The sequence below is a fragment of the Callithrix jacchus genome, chromosome 1 (assembly GCF_049354715.1).
Source record: "Callithrix jacchus isolate 240 chromosome 1, calJac240_pri, whole genome shotgun sequence".
Classification (NCBI taxonomy): domain Eukaryota; kingdom Metazoa; phylum Chordata; class Mammalia; order Primates; family Cebidae; genus Callithrix; species Callithrix jacchus.
In genome coordinates this window covers 115,181,479-115,208,251 of record NC_133502.1, presented here as the reverse complement: position 1 = coordinate 115,208,251, position 26,773 = coordinate 115,181,479, and the positions used below count along the sequence as shown (strand labels likewise).

At 39.4% G+C, this 26,773-nt stretch overlaps 1 protein-coding gene across 50 annotated transcripts in view; it reads left to right on the top strand.

The window, feature by feature from the left end:
- PTPRD (protein tyrosine phosphatase receptor type D) overlaps positions 1-26,773 on the top strand; it is a 2,336,513-nt gene that overhangs the window by 1,892,794 nt on the left and 416,946 nt on the right. For all 50 annotated transcript variants that reach the window (XM_078368970.1, XM_035293431.3, XM_078368938.1 and 47 more), the window contains one exon: positions 20,665-20,831. In XM_078368970.1, coding sequence (XP_078225096.1) covers positions 20,768-20,831 — 64 coding nt within the window. In that variant the 5' untranslated portion in view covers positions 20,665-20,767. The remainder of the gene's footprint in view (positions 1-20,664; positions 20,832-26,773) is intronic.

Below are 26,773 nucleotides of genomic sequence, written 5' to 3'. Positions count from 1 at the left end.
ATATTTTTGATGCACATTTAAGAAATACCGAATTATTCTGAATACAGTTGGTTTCTTGTATTGATCTTGTATCCAGCAGCCTTCTAAGTTCATTTAGTAATTTCAGTAGTTATCATGTCTCCTCACTTTTTTTACACATTCTAGTAACTAGTCAAGTTGACTAGCTCCTGTTTAAGGAGAGGCAAATACAGCATGCTGTCAGAAACTGGCCAGAGGAGCACAAACTGACTATTTAAAATAACTTTCCTTTAAAAAGCTTGCATAAAACTTTACTGCTATTGAACTATCAGCTCTACTTGAATTGCGGGATTTTTTTCCGTGGCAGAACCTGCTTAAGGAAAACAGCACCTAAAATTATACTAACTACTACCTGTCAGTGTACTTGGTGAAATCATTTGAAATCTCAGATACATACGTAACTTCACTTACATCATCAAAAAGGAACATCATGCGTCTTCGTGGTTTTAGCCAGTGGTTAAGGATATTTTTAAGAGAATTTGGCTGTCCCTGAGCTATATGGCAGAAAATACTTAGAATTGGAAAAAGGGGCCAAAAGGCACAAATAAGTTTCAATATACTGATATTACTAAATCACAGAAGAAAGTACCCTACTTTAAAGATCTGAAAGCTAGTGATTTTACTAGTTGGTTGCTGCCAGAAGAGTGCCAAATTAATTTAGATGTTACCATAAGAAGCCAATTTGCAGCCAGGTACAGTGGCTCATGCCTGTAATCCCAGCACACTGGGAGGCCAAACCGGGTGGATAACAGGGTCAGGAGGTCGAGACTAGCCTGGCCAATATGACAAAATCGTGTCTCTACTGAAAATATAAACATTAGCCAACAAACATATGAAAAAATCTCATCATCACTGGTCATTAGAAAAAATGCAAATCAAAACCACTTTGAGATACCACCTCACACCAGTTAGAATGGCGATCATTAAAAAATCAGGAGACAACAGATGCTGGAGAGGATGTGGAGAAATAGAAATGTTTTTACACTATTGGTGGGAATGTTAATTAATTTAACCATTATGGAAGACAGTGTGGCGATAACTCAAAGTTCTAGAAATAGAAATACCATTTAACCCAGCAGTCCCATTACTGTGTATATACCCAAAGGATTATAAATCATTCTAATATAAAGATGCATGCACATGTATGTTTATTGTGGCACTGTTCACAATAGCAAAAACTTGGAACCAACCCAAATTCCCATCAAGGATAGACTAGATAAAGAAAATATGACACATATACACCATGGAATACTATGCAGCCATGAAAAAAAAGATGAGTTCATGTCCTTTGCGGAGACATAGATGAAACTGGAAACCATCATTCTCAGCAAACTGACACAACAACAGAAAACCAAAAACTGCATGTCCTCACTTATAAGTGGGTGTTGAATAACGAGAACACATGGACTCAGGGAGGGGAACATCACATACTGGGGCCTGGGGTGTGGGGGGCTAGGGGAGGAAAAGCAGGGGCTGGGGGGATTGGGGAGGGATAGCATTAGGAGAAATACCTAATGGAGATGACAGGGTGATGGCTGCAGCAAACCACCACCATGGCATGTGTATACCTGTGTAACAAACCTGTACCACCTGCACATTTACCCCAGAACTTAAAGTATAATTTAAAAAAATACAAAAATTAGCTGGGCGTGGTGGTGCACACCTGTGACCAAGGTACTCAGGAGACTGAGGCAGAAGAATTGCTTGAACCCAGTAGGCGAAGGTTGCTCAGTAAGCCGAGATCGAGCCACTGCACTCCTGCCTGGGTGACATGAGCGAGACTCCGTCTCCAAAAAAAAAAAGCCAAGTTGCCTACCTGAGTATTTAAAGTGGGGTAAATGTACTGAAGAAACATATACTTACTTGTCTTTTGTATTATTAACTTTGCTGTATACCAAACCATCTCCAAACTTAGTAGCTTAGCCCAACACCCATTTAATTATCGCAGTTCTGTGGATCAGCAGTTTGAGCTGGGCTCAACAGGGTGGTTCTGCTGTTGTTGGCCTGGCTCAGCTGATCATGATTGGGCTTACTCTTGAGTCTGCAGCCAACTGCCAGGTCTTCTGGGGAATGATTGGTCTACAGTGGCTCAGCTAGCTAGTTTATCTCTGCTCCCCATGGTCTTTCATCCTCTAGCAGGTTAGTCTGGTCTCATTTGCATGGTGGTGGTGGTACAGGAAAGGGATCTTGATCCAGACCTCAAGAGAGGGTTCTTGGGTCTTGTGCAAGAAAGAATTCAGGGCAAGTCCTTAGAGTAAAATGAAAGCAAGTTTATTAAGAAAGTAAAGAAGGCCAGGTGCAGTGGCTCATGCCTGTAATCCCAGCACTTTGGGAGGCTGAGGTGGGCTGATCACCTGAGGTCGAGAGTTTGAGACCAGCCTAACCAACATCGAGAAACCCCATCTCTACTACAAGTACAAAATTAGCTGGGCATAGTGGCACATGCCTGTAATCCCAGCTCCTTGGGAGGCTGAGGCAGGAGAATCACTTGAATCTGGGAGGCAGAGGTTGCGGTGAGCCAAGATCTTGGCCATTGTGCTCCAGCCTGGGCAACAAGAGCAAGACTCCATCTCAAAAAACAAAACAAAACAAAACATAAAGCAATAAAAGAATGGCTTATTCATAGACAGAGCAGTCCACTTACTTGGCACTGTTGGAGGTGTAGCCGTGAGGATGTCCAGGGGTCACTGTCATGGCCATTTGGTTTTGGTGGGATTTAGCCGGCTTCTTTACTGCCAACTGTTTTATCAGCCAGGTCTTTATGACCTGCATCTTGTGTCGACCTCCTGATTCATCCTGTGACTTAGAATGCCTTAACAGTCTGGGAATGCAGCCCAGTAGGTCTCAGCCTCATTTTACCCAGCCCCTATTCGAGATGGAGTTTCTGTGGTTCACAGTCTCTGATGGTGGCGGGGGAACCCAGGTCAGCAAGTGGAGGGGACCATGGAGAGCTTCTTCCCCAGGTTTCTTGGGTTTCTTGAGGCTCAGGGCCAGAATGCACAAAATGTTGCTTCTGTCCCATTCTTTTGGCCAAGGCACGTGAAAGGTGAATTGAGAAAGTAAGAGTCTTACTTGAAAAGCAGAATAAGGTGGTATTATTGTGTGTGACACGTTCTATACGCTCCATACAACAAAGTGTCCTGTTTTATAATGCATTTTTAAGACAGAAGGTTAAATACTGGTAGTCTCAAATCTATTTAGTTAACTAGTAAGAAAAACTAAGAAATTAAATGACTTCATATTGGGTGTTAAAAGCCTTGCTTCGATAATGGAGGAAATCCTGGAGTGAAGACTAAGGGATGAAATGTGAAAGATAACTAAGACTGAAAAGCTGATTTGGAAAGATAGCCAGCAATTGACTCACAGCAGGCCTTGGCTTCTAAATCCTGAAACAAAGAATTTTTGAATTATTGGAAAGGCTCTGTTTTCTAATAGCCTGAATTCCAGTGTACTATTGGGTATTAGTATCACTGCTAACATTACAGAATTTAAAAAGGTCAAACAAAGAAGACTTTGATCTACATAACTTCAGAAACTTAAATTTTTTTTTTTTTCAAAGTGAGTTTGGAAAGCATTTCTGGAATCACAGATTGAAAAGTGTGGCCACAGAGATCCGAAATGCCGACCATTTCTTTGTACATGAAAGCAGATTTTTTCCATTTGTGTTTTTCAGGAACGCAAATGAGAACTAACATCAAGTACTTTACTTTTTAAGTAAAAATTCTAAAGTGTGTTAAACTGCTCTACGGGAGAGAAATGGGAGAAAAAAAGTCATTTGATTTTTTAGGGTGCATTGCTGTGTAGGAGCAGAGAACAGCAGCTGAAAACATTAAAAAGCGACACACTATTTCTGATTGTTTTAAACAGAATTGGGAAGAGGAGACTGCCATGGGATCACCGAAAAGTGAAACTGGTGAGGCTTTTAGAAAGGGTCAAAAGACTTCACAATAGAGCTTAATGGCTATGTCCAAATAAATGGATTGGAAGTCTCTGCAGAGACTTGGGGGCAGGGTGAGCAGTCAGGGGAGGTTGCATTTCTTAGACCATTGGCACCCAGCCACTGGAGAAGTCATCTAAATATAAATCAGACCATGTCACTCCATAGCATAAAGCCCTCCATTGTCTTCCATTGCATTTCAGATGCAATCCAATCTCTCCGATGTTGAGTACGGGCCCTGTTCAACCTGGGCCCACTTTGTTTTCCCAGCCTGCCTGGTATCATGCTCTGCTGGGAATCTCTGGACTCCAGCCTCAGTCAAGCTCATTCCTGTGTCCTAGCCTCTGCCCTGGGCACTCTGTCCCTTTACTTGGGAAGCTTTTCTCTGTTTCTTCTTGTCATTCAGGTTCAGGCTCCCATGCCCCTTCCCCAGGGCCCTTTCCTGTCACCCTATTCGAAAGTCTCCCCTTTCCTTTCCCACAGCCACTCACATCTCCACCCCGGTTAATTTGCTGAATTTTCTTTAGAGCACTTACAGATACCTTTAAAAAAAATTACCAAAAAAAAAAAAAAAAAAGAAAAAAACTCAAAAAGTAAAAATAAATTACAATCAGGAGAAGGGCCAAAAAAAGAAAAAAGAAAAAGAATTACTTGTATTTTTCTGTCTCCTAGCACTGGAAAATGTCAGTATCAGGTACCTTGCCTTTTTTTTTTTTTTTTTTTTCAGACAGAGCCTCACCCTGTCACCCAGGATGGAGAGCAGTGGGGCCATCTTGGCTCACTGCAACCTCTGCCTCTGGGTTTAAGTGATTCTCCTGCCTCAGCCTCCCAAGTAGCTGGCCTATAGGCACTCACTACCATGCCCCACTAATTTTTTTGTATTGTTAGTAGAGATGGGGTTTCACCATGTTGGCCAGGCTGGTCTCGAACTCCTGATATCAGATGATCCACCTGCCTTGGCCTCCCAAAGTGCTGGGATTACAGGTGTGAGCCACTGTGCCCAGCTGGACCTTGCTGTCTTGTACGTTTATTCTAAGTCTCTTGTCCTTATCGCCTTGCCTGGTATTCAGAAATACTCATGGAATAAAAGAATGAAGGAATTCATTTTTAAAACAAAAACCACTGTTCATGTGTAATATTATTCTATCTTAATGTAGATGGTTTACAATGATAAAATCAGGACATTGTGTGAGAATCCCAAACAACAGTGTCTTATCTATTTGTTATGATACATCTTGTTGATATCGGCTGTCAAATAGAGATTGGTGGACAGATTAGTAAAATACCGCATTTTTGTGTATGGTCACTTAAAATATAGGTTTAAAAAAAATCCAAACTACAGCTACACATGTCGCTCATATCCGTAATCCCAGCACTTTGGGAGGCCAAGGTGGACAGATTGTTTGTGGCCAGGAGTTTGAGACCATCCTGGCCAACATAATGAAACCTCATCTCTATTAAAAATACAAAAATTAGCTGGGCTTGGTGGCTCTTGCCTGTAATCCCAGCTGCTCAAGAGGCTGAGATATGAGAATCAAGAATGGCTTGAATCCTGGAGGTGGGGTTTGCAGGGAGCTGAGATGGCACCACTGCACTCCAGCCTGGGCAACAGAGTGAGACTTCATCTCAAAACAAAGAACAAAAAACAAAAAATCCAAACTACAGAATATCTAGGGCAATGGGCCCCTAATGATTTATCTGGCCTAGGAAAAGAATTACAGAACTTGTATTTTTGTTGTTTACCTTATTAGTACAGTAAATGTATATAATATATAAATACATATTTTCACATGTATGTTGAAATATGCACTAAATTTGTGTGATGGAGTATATGGACCAATCTAAAGTGACAAGTTAGAAAATGATGACTATTTTTTTTTGAGATGCAGTTTTGCTCTTGTTGACAGGCTGGAGTGCAATGGCACGATCTCAGCTCACTGCATCCTCTGCCTCCTGGGTTCGAGCAATGCTCCTGCCACAGCCTACCAACTAGCTGGGATGACTGGCATGTGCCACCATGCCTGGCTAATTTTGTATATTGAGAAGCGATGGGGTTCTTACAGTGTATTTGAATTAAAGTTAGGAAAAAAAAAAAGAGAAGAGATGGGACGGGGTTTCTTCATGTTGGTCAGGCTGGTCTCGAACTCCTGACCTCAGGTGATCTACTGGCCTTGGCCTCCCGAAGTGTTCTGATTACAGGTGTGAGCCACCATGCCCAGCCAATGATGCAGATTTATGCAATGAATAGTTTTTACCCCAGTGACAATTAGGGGAAGAAGCAAGAATATTTTCTAATGTATGACTGTTTTATACACACACACACACACACACACACATAAATGTATATATAAATTGTGTGTGTGTGTGTGTGTGTGTGTGTGTGTATTTGAGACAGAGTCTCATTCTTTTGCCCAGACTGGAGTGCAGTGGTGTGATCTCACGTCACTGCAGCTTCCGCCTCCCAGGTTCAAGCAGTTCTCCTGCCTCAACCTCCTGAGTACAGGCACACACTGCCACTCCTGGCAAATGTTTTGTGTTTTAGTAGTGATGGGATTAGTTGTTTAGTAGAGATGGGTTCCTCTGTTGCCCAGGCTGGTTGCCATCTCCTGAGCTCAGGCAGTCCTTCTGCCTCAGCCTCCCAAAGTGCTGGGATTACAGAAGTGAGCCACCGCACCTGACCTCAGTTTTTTTTTTTTTTTTTGCAAGGTAATAAGATAAATATCTATGGTTAGACCTATGATTTAAAAATATTAAAGGAGACATAATAAAGGAAAGGGTCCATCTATATTCAGTTTGTGATGGAAACATCATTAGGTAGACCACAAAAGACAGAAAAATTCTTTTAAAAAATGCCATTTTAATCTGGGGCTTGATCCCCCACCAGGTAAGAATCGGCATTCCCAATGCTTCTCTTCCAACCATCCTTCCACATCTGTGCCAGCCCCTTTCCTGGCTTGCTTTCTGAACTTATTTCTACTCATTTTGGAATGAGTACGCTTCTACTTTGGAATATAAATATCTAGGTTTCAAAAGGCCTATGTGAGGTCCACATCCAGCAGAAAAATTTTTTGTTTGTTTGTTTTTAGAGATGAAGTCTTATTATGTTGCCCAGGCTGGTCTTGAACACTTGACCTCAAGTGATCCTCCTGCCTCAGCCTCTGAAAGCACTGGAATTAAAGGCATGAGGCACTGTGCTTGGCCCAGCAGAGAAGTTTGATTGATGTTTTTATTCACCAATTCCTTTTCTTTCAGTTTAGTGGGCTGTTCATTTAAGACTGCAACTGGTTTCTAGGAAGTTTGGCGTTGAGAAAGTTACTACATCTATTTTGCTAGGAGGCTTTTAATGACTTTAAACTCCTTTTTTGATATCCATACTGTGTATTTGTTTGCGTATTTTATAGAAGTACAATAAAAATGACAGTACTTTAAAAAGTCTTTTTTCCGGAGGTCTCAAATGTATTTTCTAAAAGAGTGAGTATGGGAAAACATTTTTTTCACTGGTACTCTGATACATCTTGGTATGGAAAATGCACAGTGCTTTTATTGCTGCAGGAAATTTTCGTACTTTATTATCAAATCATTTTATAATGCCAACTTCTTTTGAAAAATAACCATTGTGTATCTTCATTTCTTCTTCCAATATGGCTGTGTTGCCCTCAGCAACTCTATAATAAAGTGCACTCAGGCTGATGTCTCTTTACTGAGATAACTAGACTGTATAACTCTGTGAATTCAGAATCTAACACATTCTCACCTGTCACCATTAGTCAACATATATCCTTGCTAACATTTAAATTATAGAGAAGATTAAAAAAAAAGCCTGGGCGTGGTGGCTCATGCCCATAATTCCAGCACCTTGTGTGACCAATGTGGGAGGATTGCTTGAGTCCAGGAGTTCAAGACCAGTCATTGTAACATAGCAAGAGCTTTTCACAATAAAAACTGAAAAACCAAGTGTGTTGGCACTCACCAGTAGTCCCAGATACTCTGGAGGCAGTGGCAGGAGGATCACTTGAGCCCAGGATTTCAAGGCTACAGTTACCTGTGATTGTGCCACTGCACTCCAGCCTGGGCAACAGAACAAGACCCTGTCTAAAAGAGAGATAGACAGACAGAGAAAGGAGAAGAGGAGGAGGAGAGAGAGAGACTCCATAAAATAGAACTTGATGGTAATATGCAAAATAAATATTCCTTAAGGTGTTATAAACATGTGTCTGCATGCTATTCATTCAATTACAAACATGAGAATTTCAAAATCTATTTCTGGTTAAACATTTTTCCTTTTTAGTACATCTATAAACACTTATTCTGAGACACACAAGTACATAATAAGAAGTACCAAGTTAAAGATTGACTGTTTAGAGAATTTTTGACTCTTGGGATAAACTTTCATTTGTGAATTATTTATTGGTCTGGGATGGGGACTGTCAAATACCTTCCTTCAGTAAGATGCTTTCCTCCTGCCTTCTTATAACCTACCTTTAAAGTTGCCTTCCACTTTCATTTATGCCAATCCTATTATTGTTTCTTTGCTAATTTAAAAGAGGGACCTTTTCTTGATGATCACTTTAGAATTAATCACGACCTTACCTCAGCTATCTATTTCTGTTTCAGTAAGTCAGAGATGACAAAAGTAGATACTGTGCTATAGAAAAAAGAAAACTGGTTCTAAGCCCTCTTCTGAGACTACTCACGTATGCATTTTGAGGTTATTAATTGTGTTGTGCCCTTGTACTTCATACATTGTCTATTAAATGAGAGGGTTGCCCAAAGTAATATTACTTTTTTCTTCTGATTTTTATCAGTCTATGGTTTCATTGAAGCACGGAGTAGATGTGAAGAGGGCACTAACAGTAAAGATGAGTGCAATATAACTGAATGAAATATATGTACAGGGTGTAGAGAGGCAGAGAGTGTATTTGGATATTATGATTCGCATTTTCCTCCCTACCTTTCTTTAGATTTCATGTTTTTGTTTGGTTTGATAGTCATTTAGTTTCCCCACACAACCTAATTACTATGTAAACTGTTAATATCTTAGAGAGACGTGGGAATAGTCATGAGGACTACATTGGCATTACAAAGATAATGTTCTTTTAAAATTTATTTTTTATTCAATAGGTTTTTGAGGAACAGGTGGTGTTTGGTTACCTGAATAGGTTCTTTAGTGGTGATTTCTGAGATTTTGCTGCACCCATCACCCAAGCAGTGTACATTGCACCCAGTGTGTAGTCTTTTATCCCTTACCCCCTCCCAGCCTTTCCCCTGAGTTCCCAGAGTCCATTGTATCATTCTTCTGCCTTTGCGTCCTCATAGCTTAGCTCCCACTTACGAGGGAGAACATGCTTGGTTTTCCGTTCCTGAGTTACTTCACTTAGAATAATAGTCTCCAGTTCCATTTCCAATAGGTTGCTGCAGATGCCGTTGTTTCATTCCTTTTTGTGGCTTAGTTGTAGTCCATCATATAAATACACCACATTTTCTTTATCCACTCATTGATTGATGGGCATTTGGGATTCCATATTTTTGCAGTTGCCAATTGTGCTGCTGTAAATGTGCATGTGCAAATGTCTTTTCGTACAATGATTTATTTCCTTCTAGGTGGATACCTAGAAGTGGGATTGCTGGATCAAATGGTGGATCACTTTTAGTTCTTTAAGGAATCCCCACATGGTTTTTCATAATGCTTTTACTAGTTTATATTATCACCAACAGTGCAAAAGTGTTTCCTTTTCACAGCATCTACACCAACATCTGTTTTTTGATTATGGCATTCTTGCAGGAGCGAGGTGATACTGCATTGTGGTTTTGATTTACAGTGATCAGGGAATATTTGTTGAGCATTTTTCCCTATGCTTATTGGCCACTTGTGTATCTCTTTTTGAGAATTGTCTATTCATGTTTTTTGTCAACAATCACTTTTTGATGTGATTGTTTTTTCTTGCTGGTTTGAGTTTGAGTTCTTTGTAGATTCTGGATCTTAGTTCTTTGTCAGAAGTATAGATTGTGAAGATTTTCTCCCACTCTGTAGATTGTTAACTCCGCTGATTATTTCTTTTGCTGGCAGAAGCTTTTTAACTTAATTAAGTCCTATGTATTTAATCTTTGTTTTTGTTGCATTTGCTACTGGGTTCTTGGACACGACGTCTTTGCCTAAGCCAATGTCTAGAAGGGTTTTTCTGATGTTATCTTCTAGAATTTTTATGGGTTCAGGTCATAGATGTAACTCTGATTCATCTTCAGTTGATTTGTGTATAAGGTGACAGATGTATTAAGAGAACATTCTTTAATTCCACTTTCCTTAGCCGTTTGTGACAGCCTCTCACTAGTCTACTTTCTATCTCTATTGCTAGCAGTGATAGGAGAAAACAGTCTTTGAAACTGAATATTTCTTCCCTGAGACTGTTCCCATAGAGAAGAGCTAAGCTCTCATCAGGAGACATGGGAACCACATCTATTCACTGACAGACATCAGTGCAATGTCTGTGCCATTTAACAGCTTTATTCTTTTAATTGGTGACAATATTTATGCCACCTAAGCCTGTGAACTTAACTTTTAAGGCAAGCCAACTCTGGTTCTAACTTAGGACAAAAAGGGAAATTTGGGTGTCATCCATACTCCCATGCCCAGAAATTCAAATCTGTTTTGAGTTTATGTACTAAAACTGTACTGGAAACACCTAAAATGGGTGGGTTTAAAAAGCAATGTATTAGATATGTCTTAAAAGTTCCTCCCTCCACTTTCTTGTTTTTAATTTGGAATGTTTCCTCAGTGCTAATGAGCTGTCCTAGGATACTGTTTCCCACCCTCAGCACTGCTGACATTCTGCACAGGATAATTTTTTTTTGGAGGGGGGCTGGTAGCTGTTCTGTGTGTTATAGGGTATTTGGCAGCATCCCTGGTCTCTGCCCTTAGGTGCCACTTGTCACCCTCCTTGGGCTGGGACAACAAAACTGTCTCTGGGCATTCCCTGTGAGAGAGGGCAAAGTCACTTTTGCAGCTCGTCCGGAGGTTTGATCACTCTGAGAATGGAGCTACAGGTAAATACTGTACCTGAGAGGAAACAAAGTTAGTTTTCTTTGAGCTATCATAATGACATTTTTAAAAAACAGTTTAAAGGTCATTTATTTTAACAATAATCTTGAGGTAAAAGATGAATGTAGATTATTTTCTTTAGAGAGTGATAAATTCTCCTCCAAGTGAATTTTACAAATTCCTTTTCATAATAAAGAAGTAAAATATATCACGTATTGCCAGACTTTTCCATACTTTATATTGATAGAGATAAAACAAATAAAATAGATATAATAATGAATAACACCTATTACCCATAACATTTAAAAAGATAAATATATTTTAAACAAAATACTTTGCATTCATTTAAAAAACCTGTTTTGATTTTGAAGATAATGACAAAGGAAGTCAGTTATATTGATTTAGAAATGATAGCTTGATGTCCATGTATTCTTGAAAAATGCCAAGGAGGATCATGAAAAATGTTGTCATTACAAAAATGATACCTATAGGCTAGACGCTGTGGCTCACGGCTGTTATCCCAGCACTTTGGGAGGCTAAGGCAGGCAGATCACGAGGTCAGGAGATTGAAACCATCCCGGTTAACATAGTGAAACCTTATCTCTACTAAAAATACAAAAAATTAGGTGGTGGGTGCCTGTACACCCCGTCTCTACAAAAAAAAAAAACAACAGAAAAATTAGGTGGTAGGTGCCTGTCATCCCAGCAACTCGGAAGGCTGAGGCAGAAGAATCGCTTGAGCCAGGGATGCAGAGGTTGCAGTGAGCCGAGATCACGCCACTGTACTCCAGCCTGGGTGACAGAGCGAGTTTCCGTCAAAAAAAAAAAAAAAAGATAACTGTATGAGGTAATGCATATGTTAGTTAGCTAAATTTAGTCATTCCACAGTGTATACTATATTTACTTCAAAACATCATGTTGTGCGTGATACATATATCCAATTTTATATGTCAATTTAAAATAAAAGTAATTGTACATTACTATTAGCATAAGATCCTCTTGTATTGTGTGCAGTCTGTCATCAAGGACATTTTAAGGCTAGACTTACACGTTAGTTTATAGGTCATAACTACTGTCTTTAGAACTCGATGTATATAGGTTATTAAAAGTCAAATATAGGGAATAATATGAAATTTTGCAATGAATGCATAATTGCTTTATGATAAATTAGGCTTATGATGGTACTCCTAGCATGAAAACGTCTTGTCTAAATCTCATAATCAAGGGCATACTAATTATTTCTTTTAATTGGTTGAACAAAATATCCTAATAAATTATTCAACATAAAGAACTGCTCAAGATTAAAATAATAGAATCTGTGTTCTGTTTGAGCGGAAAGAGGCTGGGTTGCATATCTGTCTTCATTTTGTGAGAAAGATCAGTTTCTCACTTTTACAGTGTCTTTTTGGAAGAAAGGAATAAATATTAGAATTCCAACAGGATATTGAATAGATTTGTGTTTTAACTGTTTCATTGCCAGTTTCCACTGGCATGACATCAAACTAGATAGATGCCATGACATGCAATAATAACTGAAAGAAATTTTAGATTATTCTTCTAAGTTATCTTTCTTTTCAAATCAGAGTTACAGTTCTATCTGTAGGGGAAAAATAGACACAAAGGGAGATGAGGTTTTTTTTTATCTGTTCATTTCTCATACTTCATGTTTTCTTCCCAAAGGAAAAAGAAACATTCAAAGTTAGTAATGTCATTTTGCCATCTTTGAAAGTAACTAATATTTACATATGCCTCCAATGTAAAGCCACTTGAAGTCTTACAAAGATGCATTGACAATAATTTGGAAAGTGAGTTACACTACAGAAAGCTCAGAAAAATAGCTATTGGCTTTTTTCTGTGTGTATTAGAGTTAGGTATATAAGAGATCTTTTAAGTGTCTGTATTGATATGAATTGTTTTATTCTTCGGATATTTTTATAATTCAGTTGATTTCTTCAAAGAATCATTGCATGTTTATAGTCACCTGGGCTCTTCATATTAAGACATAGCCTAAGTTGAAAATGAGATGACTGAATTATCACTTTGTATTTATATCTAATAGCTCATAAACTACTTCTTGTTTTTTTCTTGTTATTGTCATAAAAATATGTTTAAGGGCAAAACAGAAAAATTTGCAGTTTTTTATTTGATGTGCCAATTATGTGGAGTATACATTTAAGATGTGTGAGTTTCTCTCATAAAAGTAATTTCTTATATTTTTAGGTTTGAGTATTTTATTCAGAGGTGTCTAGTTTATGGTTGTTTTTCATAGTTTTATTTAATTCAATAACCTTCTTCAATTGCTCCTTTCCTTAGTGCTTTTTCCTTAATTGACATTGAGGCTTCTGGTGCCCTGCCTGTATTTAAGAATGTCTTTTCCATATCCCTCACTAATATTAATTGAATGTGGCCATTTTATAAAAACTATACAACTATACAGATTATTTCATGAGGATGTATAGAAGTATGCTCATCTTTTATGTCTGTAGTGTGGCAATTCTTAGCTGCCAGAAGTTTCTGTTCAGTAGTGAGAAATACAATAAAGTATGAAACCCCATTTTTAACATAATTTTTCCTTTAATATTAAAGGAACATTGATTAACGATATTTCTATTTGGACATTTTCTAGTTATATACTCAACCACTTATTCATCTTCCCTTTACATTCTTGATCAGGTGAGATTAAGTGCATTCAGGGTGGTATGGATTGTAGACTGCTCTTCCCTTTATACTCTATGGAGTAATTTAAAAAAATGAAAAAAAATTTCTTTTATTTGGCAGGATAAGGGACATGGATGGATTAGTGTATTAGTCTGCTTTCACACTGATGATAAAGACACATGAGAGACACTGGAAAGAAAAAATGGTTTAGTGGACTTACAGTTCCACATGGCTGGGGATGCCTCACAATCATGGTGGAAGGTGAAAGTTATGTCTCACATGGCAGCAGACAAGAGAAAATAGCTTGTGCAGGAAACTCCCTCTTACATCATTATCCGGTCAGGAAAGACCTGCCCCTATGATACAGTTATCTCCCACTGGGTCCCTCCCACAACACATGGGAATTCAAGATGAGATTTTGGTGGGAACACAGCCAAACCATATCAGTGAGTGAGTGATCCACTGGTCAAATAGGTGGCCTTACATACCACAGTGAATCTTTAGTGTCTGATTATTGGGAAGACGAGGACTACAAGAACTCAGAATTCTCACCTCATTGTTTCAGTCTACACCTCAGGAAAAACACCAGCTTTCTGTTCAGTGCTGCAAATGCGTAGCTGTAGTCTGTGCTGTCCAATAGCGTAGCCATTGGCCGCATGTGGCTATTTAAAATTAAATTAAACTTTAATAAAATAAAAACTTTACTTCCTCAGTCGCACTAGCTATGTTTAAAGTGGTAATTAGTCAATGCAGATAAAAAGCATTTCTGTCCTGCAGAAAGTTATATCGGATAGCACTGGAAGACTCTTGTTTTATACCACGCGAACATATTTAGAGGGCTCCCTTCCCTTGGAAAATCCACAAGTGAGCGAAATGCTGAAAGTTTGCTTTTGGTTTCTCTTCTCTTTTCATGTGCTTGTGTTGTAGCTGGACACTGAGGGCCTAGGGAGTTCCTGGGGTGCCCTCCGAAGCCTCTGCCAGGTTTGCTGTAGGCTCCAGTCCTCTCCCTTTCTTCAAGTTTCAGCCAGAGCAGCCCTGCTTTTGTCTGTTTTACAAATTGGAGATTCCTAGCAGCACATCTTTTGTACAAATGGATCCTTTTCATAAATAATTGGAAGCCACATTCAGTTGGTTTACAGAGGCATGCTTTGGGAGGTAGATAAAAAGAAGTCATTTGGGGACATACTCCTTCCCAGACCATCCCCCAACTTAGTGCATATCTTTATGCGTGTATGTTCAGGCTAAATATCATTATGATATTATTGCTTCTCAGATGTCTGTACTTGAGAGGATGGGTTTGTTACGACATAAAAATGAAAAATGGAGATAAACAATGATACCTAGTTTTAAGTGACAGCAGTAGTGTTTTATTTTTATTTATTTTTAAATGCTTAATTCTTTCTTTTCTGTCCCTGTTTTCAGAATAATGATTTGGTTCTCTAACTTTCTCCTAGAGCAACTGGTGAAATGTTTAAAATTAGGGACTCAGATTATAATTGAATTGGTTTTAGTTCTTTGTAGTTATTGTGGTTTTTTGTTTTGTTTTGTTTTTCTGAGATGGAGTTTTGCTCTTGTTGCCCAGGCTGGACTGCAGTGGTGCGATCTCAGCTCACTGTAACCTCCTCCTCCCAGGTTCAGGTGATTCTCCTGCCTTATTCTCCCAAGGAGCTGGGATTACTACAGGCATGCTCCACCATGCCCCACTAATTTTGTAGTGGAGACAGAGTTTCTACATGTTAGTCAGGCTGGTCTCGAACTCCTAACCTTAAATTATCCACCTGCTTCGGCCTCCCAAGTGCTGGGATTATAGGTGTGAGCTACTGTGCCTAGCCACAGTTATTGTTATTTTTGTCACTCAGATTTTCCTACATATAGTTGATAGGCACCTCATCATCTTATATTTTTGTTTTTTTGTAATATAGTCTAGTAGTTCTAAAAATTTCCTTGCTTCGGGTGTGGCAAGATGTTCCAGGCTAACTTTCTACTTTTTCCATATAAAGCCTATATACTCAGCCATTTTCTAAAGTACTGTTGGCCCCAGTTTATCTTTTTTTAAAGACAATTTTAATACAGTATTTAGAAACAAGTATCAACGGTATGGAAAGCTGAAAAAATAGTACAAATCCTTCAACATTCATATTGGTTTGAATTTGAATATACTTATTACAGAAAAGTGTTACACTGGTAAGTTGAAGAAAAAGAGTTGGATAGGTGTCAGTTTATGTGATCACTTGAAACCGTGATTTGTTAAGGCTTTTGGGCAAGTGCACTCTTTGTTGTTCCATTTCAAATTATATTACACGCACTGCATTGCCCTCTGAACTGTTAGTTTCTCTAACCACACACGTACATACACATATAGAAGCAAATGTTGAGTTAACTGGAGATCAACAAAATTACTGTTTCATAACATCTTTGTGGTATGAGAAATAAGAAACCAGAAGATTTTAAATTTTTTGAAATTTTATTTTTAATTCATCTGCATGGTTGAGTTCTATCTGCATGTCCCTGCTGATGAAAGACAGAGAGCAGGGCATGGTGGCTTATGCCTGTAATCCTAGCACTTTGGGAGACCAAGGCAGGCAGATCACAAGATCAATATTTTGAGACTAGCCTGACTAAAAATTTTTGTATTTTTAGTTGAGTCAGGGTTTCACCATGACTCTGCCAGGTGCAGTGGCACACACCTGTAATCCCAGCTACTCAGGAGGCTGAGGCAGGAGAATCACTTGAACTTGGGAGGCAGAGTTTGCAGTGAGCAGAGATCTGGCCACTGCACTCCAGCCTGGGCAACAGAGCGAGACTGTGTCTCAAAAAAAAAAAAAAAAAAAAAGCAAAATATATAAAAATCAAAGGGTTGGCCTCTGCTAAGGTTATTGGACAAATGTTGAGTAACGTGTGCGCACTGCAACCTCTGCTGCTGGGTTCAAGCCATTCTCTTGCTTTAGCCTCTCAAGTAGCTGGGACTTCAGGTGTGCGCTACCACGCCCAGCTAATGTTTGTATTTTTAGTAGAGACAGCGTTTCACCATGTTGGGTAGGATGGTCTCGAATCTCGAATCTCTTGACCTCGTGATCCGCCTGACTCTGCCTCCTAAAGTGTTGGGGCTACAGGCGTGAGCCACCTCACTTGGCCATCATTGTACTTTTAATATCACTGAACCTTCTTGCTTTTTTTTTTCCCAGAGTACTTAGCAACCCTTACTCTAGGTTAGTGGAAACTACTTATGACATTCTTTCATCCTCTTTATTTTTGTCTTAATTATTTTCTTAAGAATCCATTTCCCATTTTTGTTCCTAAATATAAATTCCACCTTACTGATAGGCAGCCAGCGTTTCTCTTTTGGCAATGTTGCTGTGTAATAAACAAGATAAGGAATGGAGATTAGCCAGAATGAACATTTAGAATCGATTTTATCTTCACTCTTCTGATCTCCTTTGGGCACAACCCATTTAAGCATAAATATGTATATTCAGTTCTGCACATTCATTTCTCGAGAGCTAGATCCTATCACCATTGCATGTCCAGGAGTAACATTTAAAGGTTCATTGGAAAAATTCAGTCTTTTTAGGCGCTTCAGCTGAGTAGGAGGAAAAGCCAAATCACTTCTTCCCTCAGTGAGCATTCATAGGTCTCCATCTCTGTGATCACACAGAGTCATTATGTAGCAGTTGGCTCTGATACGCTTGCACAGACACAAATTGAGTCCGACAGGACTGAAGTCTCCTGGACTTTGCTGTCATTTGAAATGTTGGCATGAGGATGGGAGCAGTGAAAGCGGGAGGAGCGGGTGGGGAGGGGAGAGCTGATTCCTTTAGCACTTTTCCTAGGAACTTTTGAGATTTTTAACGTTTGGTAACTGTGAGCTGCTTGATGAGTTGTTTTTCAGAAGGGATTGATAACAGTAGCTGACTTGGAACAGCTGGCTAGCTTCTGGATGCAGGAAGAAGTTTTTCGATGTACAACTTGCTTCTTCATGCCACCCACTGTTTAGAAAAAAAGGCTATCTAATCGAATGCTAATTAGAGTGATTCTTCTCCTTCTTTTTAGTTTTACGTTTCCTACAATTAAACTGCTCAAGAATGGTAATAAAAAAATTATATCCTAAAAAAAATTTTGTTCTCATGCTTTTCAGTTTCAGGAAAGACGTGCTATGGTACCTGCATTACAGTTCTTTTTAAAGTACAAGTTATTTTATTGGATTAGGTTATTTCTGGATATCCCTAGTATTTCCTGTCAAAAATTTTGTATATGTTTCAAATATTCCAGTATAAAAAAAGGTATGCAGTTTCATTTTGCAAACGAATACTGATAGTCATTCTCACATTTTTTCTGCAGAGATGGAGGATGCAATAGGATGTGAGCTACTCTTTCTGTTTTTTAATTTTTTGTTAAGGGTGTTCTCTGTATTAGAGGCTGTGCTAGATTTATTGAAGGTTCTAACGGTACAATTATTTAACATGTGAAGAATCATACTTCAAATGGTTGCTTAGAGAAAGTCAGTCATTGCCTCCTTTCTTCTTAATTTCCCCCAGGACCACCATTACTCTCAAGTCTTGTATATTTCTCACCTGGAAATCTTTCTACGGCCTAATACCATTCTCTAAATCATCCCTAATCCAGTTGTCAGTTAATCTTTTCAAAGCCTAGTTCCATGTTATTCCTCTGCTCTAAAGCATTAAATAGCTCTTTTTATAGTTTGCTGAATAAAGGCCATTTGACTTAGATCGCCATCCAAGGCTCTCTTCGACCTGTTTTTTGTTGTTGTTTGTTTTTGAGTCTTGCTCTGTTGCCCAGGCTGGAGTGCAGTGGTGCAGTCTCAGCTTTCTGCAACCTCCATCTCCCAGGTTCAAGTGATTCTCCTCCCTCACCCTCCTGAGTAGCTGGGATTACAGGCAGGTGCCACCATGCCTGGCTAATTTTTGAATTTTCTGTGGAGATGAAGTTTCACCATGTTGGTCAAACTGGTCTCAAACTCCTGACCTCATGATATGCCCACTTTGGCCTCCCAAAGGATTACAGGCATGAGCCACTGTGTCTGGCCTATTATTATTATTTTTTAAGTTTGAGCCTTTTTTTTTTTTTTTTTTTGACTAAGTCTCACTTGTCACCCAGGCTGGAGTAGCATGGCAGGACCTCGGCTCATTGAAACCTCTTTCTCCTGGGTTCTAGTGATTCTCCTGCCTCAGCCTCCCAAGTAGCTGGGATTGCAGGCTTGTGCCACCACTCCTGGCTAATTCTTTTGTATTTTTTGGTAGAGACCGATTTTCACCATGTTGGCCAGGCTGGTCTTGAACTCCTGACCTCAAGTGGACTACCTGCCTTGGCTTCCCAAAGTGTTGGGATTACATGCGTGAGCCACTGTGCCTGACTCTGAACCATTTTCCTTGTTTCATCCTCTGGGTTTTCTAATAGAAGTTGGTTTCCTATGACTCCAACCAGAAGGTTCACAAAGTGTGGTCTCTGTACTGGCAGCATGGGCATCACCCAGAAACATGTAGAAATGCAAATTTATGCAAATTTGTGACTCAGGCCTGTAATCCTAGCACTTTGGGAGGCTAAGAGTGGTGGCTTATCTCTGCAATCCTAGCAGTTTGGGAGGCTGAGGCAGACAGATCGCTTGAGGCCAGGAGTTCGAGACCAGCCTGGATAACATGGTGAAACCCTGTCTCTACTAAAAATACAAAAATTAGGTGGGTATGATGGTGGGCGCCTGTAATCCCAGCTACCTGGGAGTCTGAGGCAGAGGAATCACTTGAACCCAGGAAGCAGAGTTTTCAGTGAACCATAGTTGTACCACTGCACTACATACAGCCTGGGTGACAGAGTAAGACTGTTTCAAAAAAAAAAAAAGGAAATTACTGAATTATTGGACCCCCACCACAGACCTACTGACCCACAAACTCTGAGGGTAGTACCCACCTATCTGTTCTCAAAAGCTTTCCAGGTGGTCTAATACATGCTGACCTTTGGGAGGCCCTGTTCCAACCAAACCAGGAAACTCACCTTTTCCAAAGTTCCTTTCCCACTGTCCTGCCTTGGCATAGAATTCCTGGAGTGCCTTTTCATCATCTTGTTAAAATCCTGCTTAAACTTCAAGGTGAAATTTGAGACTATTTCCGTGATGTCATTATTGAGCAAATCTTTTATTGCATAATCTGTTTTTTTTCCTGGCACACATCACTTATTAAATTGTACTAGTCATCTGGTATACCTACTTTATTTTCCCTACTAATCTGGAAACAAAAACAAAAGAACCTGACTCATCTTTGTACCTCAAGACACCTTGCGCTGTCACTCTTGATGGCTTGCACACAGTAGGTGCTCCAAAAATAGTTTGTGGCTTCAGAGAAGATTGAGGAAATTAAACCCTTGCCCAGGGGGCATATTAAAGTTCTGTTAAATCAAAGAGACTCATGCTAACTCTTGTTTTGACTTACTGAAGTCAGACTAGGTTTGAATGTTGATGTGTCTTCAGGGAAGAAGCCATATGCTAGTGTAAAAAATTCTAACCTGTTCTGTTTAGCTGAAAAAGTTGAATTACCCCTGTCAGTTTCACCTGATGCCAAGAAAGCAGCTTCCATTATTGTGTCAGTAATAGACTTTTATCCTGCACAGAGGAACTTCTCTTAAATCTTTCTCATAGCACTGGTGTGCTGCTTTCTGCTGATGTATTCACGTAATGTTTCATAAGAAGTGACAGTTCCTTTTCAGGTGCTTTGCCCAAAAGGTGGCATAAGCAAAGAATGAAATTCAAGGTGGTTGGCTTTAGGAGAGCTTAAACTGGAAATGCAAGAACTCCCACATAACACAAACCCAGATATTCTAAGACTCCCACATTTTACAAAACAAGTTATTTCCTTCCTAATACAAAGCATGGCAGTGCCAATTGATTGTGTATTTGCAGTGAGTTGTGTCTGTCGTGGTGATTGTGATGGAACCAGGGGGAAAGAGTCAGAAATCTAAGCATCTTTGTGTTTACTTCCTTTTCTTTTCTCTTCCTCCCTGCATTCAGGCTCTGAAAGTGTTCCAGCTGAAATTTCAGATCGGACAGACTCGCTGCAGCTCCCGAGGCAGTGATTCCAAGCTGCTCGCGCACGCTGCTGCCAAGCTGCAGGATGGTGCACGTAGCCAGGCTGCTGCTGCTGCTCCTCACTTTCTTCCTCCGCGCGGATGCTGAGAGTAAGCCATTCTCCCCTTCTCTAGGGGGCTGTGCCCATAATGAGTGGTTTTGTTTGCAGTTGGCACCAGGCTCAGGGCCTCTGAATACATTTCCTTTGGAAGTAAATCCTGAGACACTGTGGGATGCTCCTTGGCTACCAGCCAGCCTTTGAAAGAGATTATTGACGGGACTTCCTCACCATTTCCTCTCCCTTTTGATGCCCCTTTTCTTGTGCGTCTAACTGCTCCTCCTGTTTATTTATTTTATTTTTTATAGCTTTTATCAGCCTGGTAGCAAAGAGATTATGAGACCGATGATAGAACTCAAACTGAGGTTAACCAGTTGGTGGTGCCACTAAGTAAACATTGCTCAGACCCACTCGAAATTTCTTCAGTTTTGTGGATCATTCCATGTTTAGAAAAATGCACAATGTCACATTGAGCCTAATTAAACTTCCAAGCCCCTTGTAGCTGTCATAGCAGCTGTTCTAATGTACTGTTTCCGACAGCTGTCGTCAAGTACAGTATTCAAACAAATCAAGCAGAACTGACAACTTTGTGGCTCGATGAAGGGTCTGGAAGTGTGAGGAGAATTCTGTGGAATAGAGACACCAAAGTTTGGATTACTGGACTCCATTTATGAAACTGCTATTGTGGTCAATTAGCTTGACAATTAATGAGAAGATCATATCTCCTTCCTACTTAGGAAATCATTAGGTCTACCTTGTTTACATGTGTTTGTTTCCCATCTGTCCTGTGGCTTTTTGAAAGAGATAGTATTAGAGCCAGGCATGTCCTGGGCTGGTACTCCCTGACATGTGTGGTTCCTCGGTAGTGGTTTAGTTCTTCCATGAGTTGGCCATTCTCTTTGGGAATCCCCTGGTATGAGTAAAATGTGTAACATCTGCAGTCATTAACGTTTCTCTCCACTGACTATTGCAGTGAGATTCAATTTGATTCACGTTAAGGATATTTCCAAGACAAGGATCCTGTGTCATCTTGGCCCTTTCCTATTAATTGCATTTTGACAAGAATTCCCTCAGGAGCCGCCAATGCTTCATTGAAATAGGAGCTCTATTTTCTAAAGAGATATTTTGAGAAGTGACAGGAATAACATTAATAAGATACATGTGTAACATGCATGTTTTAAGCATAACATTCCCTGGTTCATAATGTATACAGTTTCCTAATTAGCACTTGGGAGTGTCAATTTAAGGTGAAGCCAAGGAATTTCTAGTCTAATGCCAGCAAATAATTAACTGGGAAAAGACCCAAATGTAAGATGTTCTTGTTATTTTAAAGCCATTTATGTCAAAACTTATTTTAAAAGTAAAATCTAAATTTAGTTTATTAAAGAGAAATTGAGCCTCTGGTTATTATTTTTGTTTGGCTAGAGTGCAAAAGTAAGTTGTTTCACCATTGTTAATTTTTGGCAAAACACCATTTAGACCCTGGGAGCCCACTTTAATGTCAGATCACAGCTAGAGGTTTTTTAAAGTTACTGGATATAATTATTGTATATCCATGAAGCTGCCTTTCCAAATAAGAACAAATCTTCTTCTGTTAAGCAGTGATGCCTCTGCTTAATCCTCTGGTGAAAAGTGGTGGACAGAAGTGAAGCCTTTAGAAAGGAATACTTTTCTGTTTGGAAAAAAACAATCTTTTCCAGATAACCATCATCTTACTGGTTTTCTCCTCTCTCTTCCTCTCTTTCTTCTTCATCACACTTCTTATGCTGTGTAGTCTTACAGTAGAAATTACATAGGCCCTTGTTAGCAATTTTTAGTTAAGATATTTATCATGCTGTATATTTTATGATATCAGCTTTCAACCTCAAGATGTCCCTTGAAAAAAAATCTACTCCCTCTCACCCTTCCCATTACAGCTAAAAAGAGGAAACAGGCTTCAACTTTGCCAAATCAATTTTGATTAGCTTTGTCCTTGTCTAATCAGCCTCCATGTAGAATATTTTCCTTTTCGCGGATTCATTTGGCACTCTTGAATAGCATGCGTATTCTGAAAGTTATTGAGGAAAGGGGAAAATTTAACCACATCTTTTAAGGTATATTTTAAAAACAAGAGGGACCATCCATTTGCAATCTACTGGTAGATACTTGTGGTTTATGAACGTACACGGTAGAGTTGGAGATATAATTTTAGTCACTAAAAATGTTTAAAAACAGCTGGCAAAATAGGTTTCAGATTGTAACCCATCAAATTCTGTCATTACCTTTTCTTCAAACACTGAAATAAAAAATGCAGTTATAAGTAGCGCTAAAGAAAACTTTGATGTCTTCACTATTGTATAAAGATATTACTTTTCAGGCTTTTATTGCCTGAGTCACTGGTTTGTTTCCTTGTGTCTTTGTTAGCACATCTAGCTTTCCTTATTTTCCCTTGTACCTAACTGTGTTTTGTATTTATCCAAAGGATCAAGAGTTATTAATAGTAGCTTGTCAGAGCCTTAGAACTCTGAAATAATTTTTTCAAATGTTTGCCCTCCTTTGAAAAAGAAGACTATATGGTGGGAATGGAAAGAAGCCATTCTAGTTTGCCACGTTAATTTAATGTGTTCAACTCACTCTCTCTTGAAATGATTAACTCCAAAAAGCCTGGGAGTCAGGGTTATAATCTGCTGTGTGCAATGTCATAGCAAAGTACTGGGTGTGATGTTGCATTAAGTAGGAGAGCCCTTATGAGCTGTGGTTCAAACCTAGGTTGGAAAATTGTGATAATATCCCTCAGTAGAAAATTATAGTCTTTGCCATTGCCAGTTTAATATGCCCTACATAGCCACTATTTTATTTTAAAAAGCTAGATATGTGTTTGTATCTGATTTCTGCTCATTCCTGTGTCTTGAATGCCCCAGGTGATTTTGCTTGTTGTTTCTGGAATGAGTGTAGACAGTAGAGCTTTGATCTCAGGGAGAGGCATACGCGACTTCTGTTCAAGCAGCATGGGTAGCTCTTCGGGGCTGACCAACCAGCTTTCTGGTTTAGGTAGTGCTCTGAGAACAATTCAGCTGTAACATGCATGCAAATTCAAGATTCATATAGATTATGAATCCTCAGGTGAATGTTTATCTTCCTGATAAGTTTTCACAATAGCTTCTGTTAGTTGTATTTCATACATAAATGTAGTTTGCTATTTACCAGTTTTTAAAAAACACAGTGGCTCATGCCTGTAATCCCAGCACTTTGAGGGGCCGAGGCAGGCAGATCACCTGAGGTCGAGAGTTAGAGACCAGCTTGACCAATGTGGTGAAACCCTGTGTCTACTAAAAATACCAAGTTAGCCAGGCATGGTGGCCCATGCATGTAATCCCAGCTACTTAGGAGGCTGAGGCAGGAGAATCGCTTGAACCCGGGAGGCGGAGGTTGCAGTGAGCTGAGAGCATGCCATTGCATTCCAGCCTGGGCAACAAGAGTGAAACTTGGTCTCAAAAAAACTAACTAAATACATAAGGAAAACTAAATGGAGACCAAAAACCTGCTGTTAGCATCTTCTTTGTCAGACCAGTTTCACTCTAACAAAACCACTTACAGCGGACGGCTACATTCCAGACCTGAGTTTACCCAGTGGTCATTATAGTTGGACCTGAGTGTCTCCCTGATCTCAGAAATAGAACTTTTTCAAAATTGTAGAAACACACTCTTGATAATTTAATTCCTCAGATGGTTTAGTCCATCTGCTTACTTGTTGCTTTTTGTCATTTTTCCACTTCAGATTGTGAATACTTCCTCATTCTCCTTCCTCATTGTTAAAGATCCTTGCTGCAGTCACTGTATACTCGCAATCTTTCTGTCCTTTATGGAAGCAGTACGTTCCTCCTCAGCCCACTTTCGTTTATATCGCATTATCCCATGGAATTTCTTTATTTCTTTGACATTGGAGCATAGACTGACATCTGTGTTGTAAGATAACCATTTGTTACCTTAACTATTTCCTGATGGGCAGCATAGAGGAATGGTGAAGAATGTGAGCTCTGAAGCCACGGTGTGGGTTCGAACTCTGGCTGTCATTTGGTAAATCATGCGCTTAGCCTCAGTTTCCTCTGTCTTTGTCATTTTGATAAGTCATGCTCTTTGCTTCAGTTTTCCTGTTTTTAAAATGTGGATGACAATGATGGTTCTGATATCATACTCCTGGGTTTTGTGAGGATTTACTGAGTTGAAATAAAACTCGTAGATCAGCAAATAAAACAAAGTAGGTGTTTCATGAGTGTTAGCTGTTACTATATATTTATTCAGTAAGATTTAGCAAACATTTTTGTTGAGCACATGTGTGAGGTACTGTGCTAATTTTTTGTTAATTTCACCTACAGATTATCAAAATGTGGATGGTGGATAAGCCAGGTTTTCTTGTAGGAAGTTAAAGTCTCCAACTTGCTTCTCCGTCAAGTCCTGTATGTAGTTCTTATAAACGCCTGCTTCCGGGCATTAAACTGAAGATCAAGAGGGGAAATATAAAGCGTATCTGTTTTAGTCAAAGGGTTAAAAAAACACTTCTTAGAACTACACATTTAAAAGTAATTTGGCTTGGGTAGAATGGATGGTAGAAGGTGTTTCCTCTCTTTTTATTGTTGCCTCTCATGTACATTTCATTGAGCAGCTCACAGGAAGGAACTATAGAAATTTACTGTCGGTAAACAGTCATACATTGCCTCTTCAGAAGGCTGAGGGTCGGGGCAAGCGTGGTAAGAAAGACAGTGAGTGGCCATTGATATGGCCAGGAAATAACTTGCAGAAAAAAAAATTTATTTTTTTTTTAGTTTTTTTGAGACAGAATCTTATTCTGTTGCCCAGGCTAGAGTGCAGTGGCGTGATCTCAGCTCACTGCAACCTCTGCCTCCCAGATTCCAGAGATCCTTTTGTCTCAGCCTCCCAAGTAGCTGAGATTACAGGTGCCTACTGTCAAACCCGATTAATTTTTGTGTTTTTAGTAGAGGGGGTTTCAACATGTTGGCCAGGCTGGTCTCGAACTCCTGAACTCAAATGATCCACATGCCTCAGCCTCCTAAAGTGCTGGGATTACAGGCATGAGACACCATGCTGGCCAAAAACATTTTTTTAAAGGAATAGGAAAATGATGGTGTTGAAGCAGGGCAAATGATTCCTTTAGCATCTTGAAGCAATTGGTGAAATCTTCCATAATGAAGTTAGGAATGGAAAGAATAACTTTCTTATGTTATTAAAATGCATACATTTCAGTAGGTAGAGTCATTTCACACCAGGAACATATCTCATTAAAAAGATTTTGGTTTTTGCCATGTGGGGTCGCTCACGCCTGTAATTCCAGCACATTGAGGGGCTGAGGCAGGAGGATCACTTGAGGACAGGAGTTCAAGACCAGCCTGGACAACATAGCAAGACTGACCTTGCCTGCACAAAAATTTTTAGAAAGTAAAATAAAAATGTCTTTTTGTTTTTATTTTAGTTTATAAGTGTTCCCCCAATCATTTAACTGTCATCTAAAAGATAATTGCTTGGGATGATGAAAGTGTTCTTAAATTAGATTAGGATGATGGTACTAATTGAGGATAAAAATAATATACTAGATACCATTGAATTGTACACTTTAAATGGGCAAACTGTATGGTATTTGAATTATATCTCAATAAAGCTATTAAAACAAGGAAAAAAATAGCCAGTTGTGGTGGCACATACCTGTAATCCTAGCTACTGGGGAGATTGAGGAGGGAGGATTGCTTGAGCCCAGTTTAAGGCTGCAGTAACCTATGATGGCATCAATGTACTGCAACCTGGGTGACAGAGAGAGAGACTGTCTGAAAAAACAAAAACAAACCTAAATCAAAACCAAAACAAAAAGCAATTTCTGCTTACCGTAGTTCTTTGGTTAGAGACCCTTTAGCATATGAAACCGGAAAGTAACCTTTATGTTTGTTTCTTTAGATGAATTAGAATGAGATGTACTCATTTAGGAGGAAGCCAGTGCCTTTACCA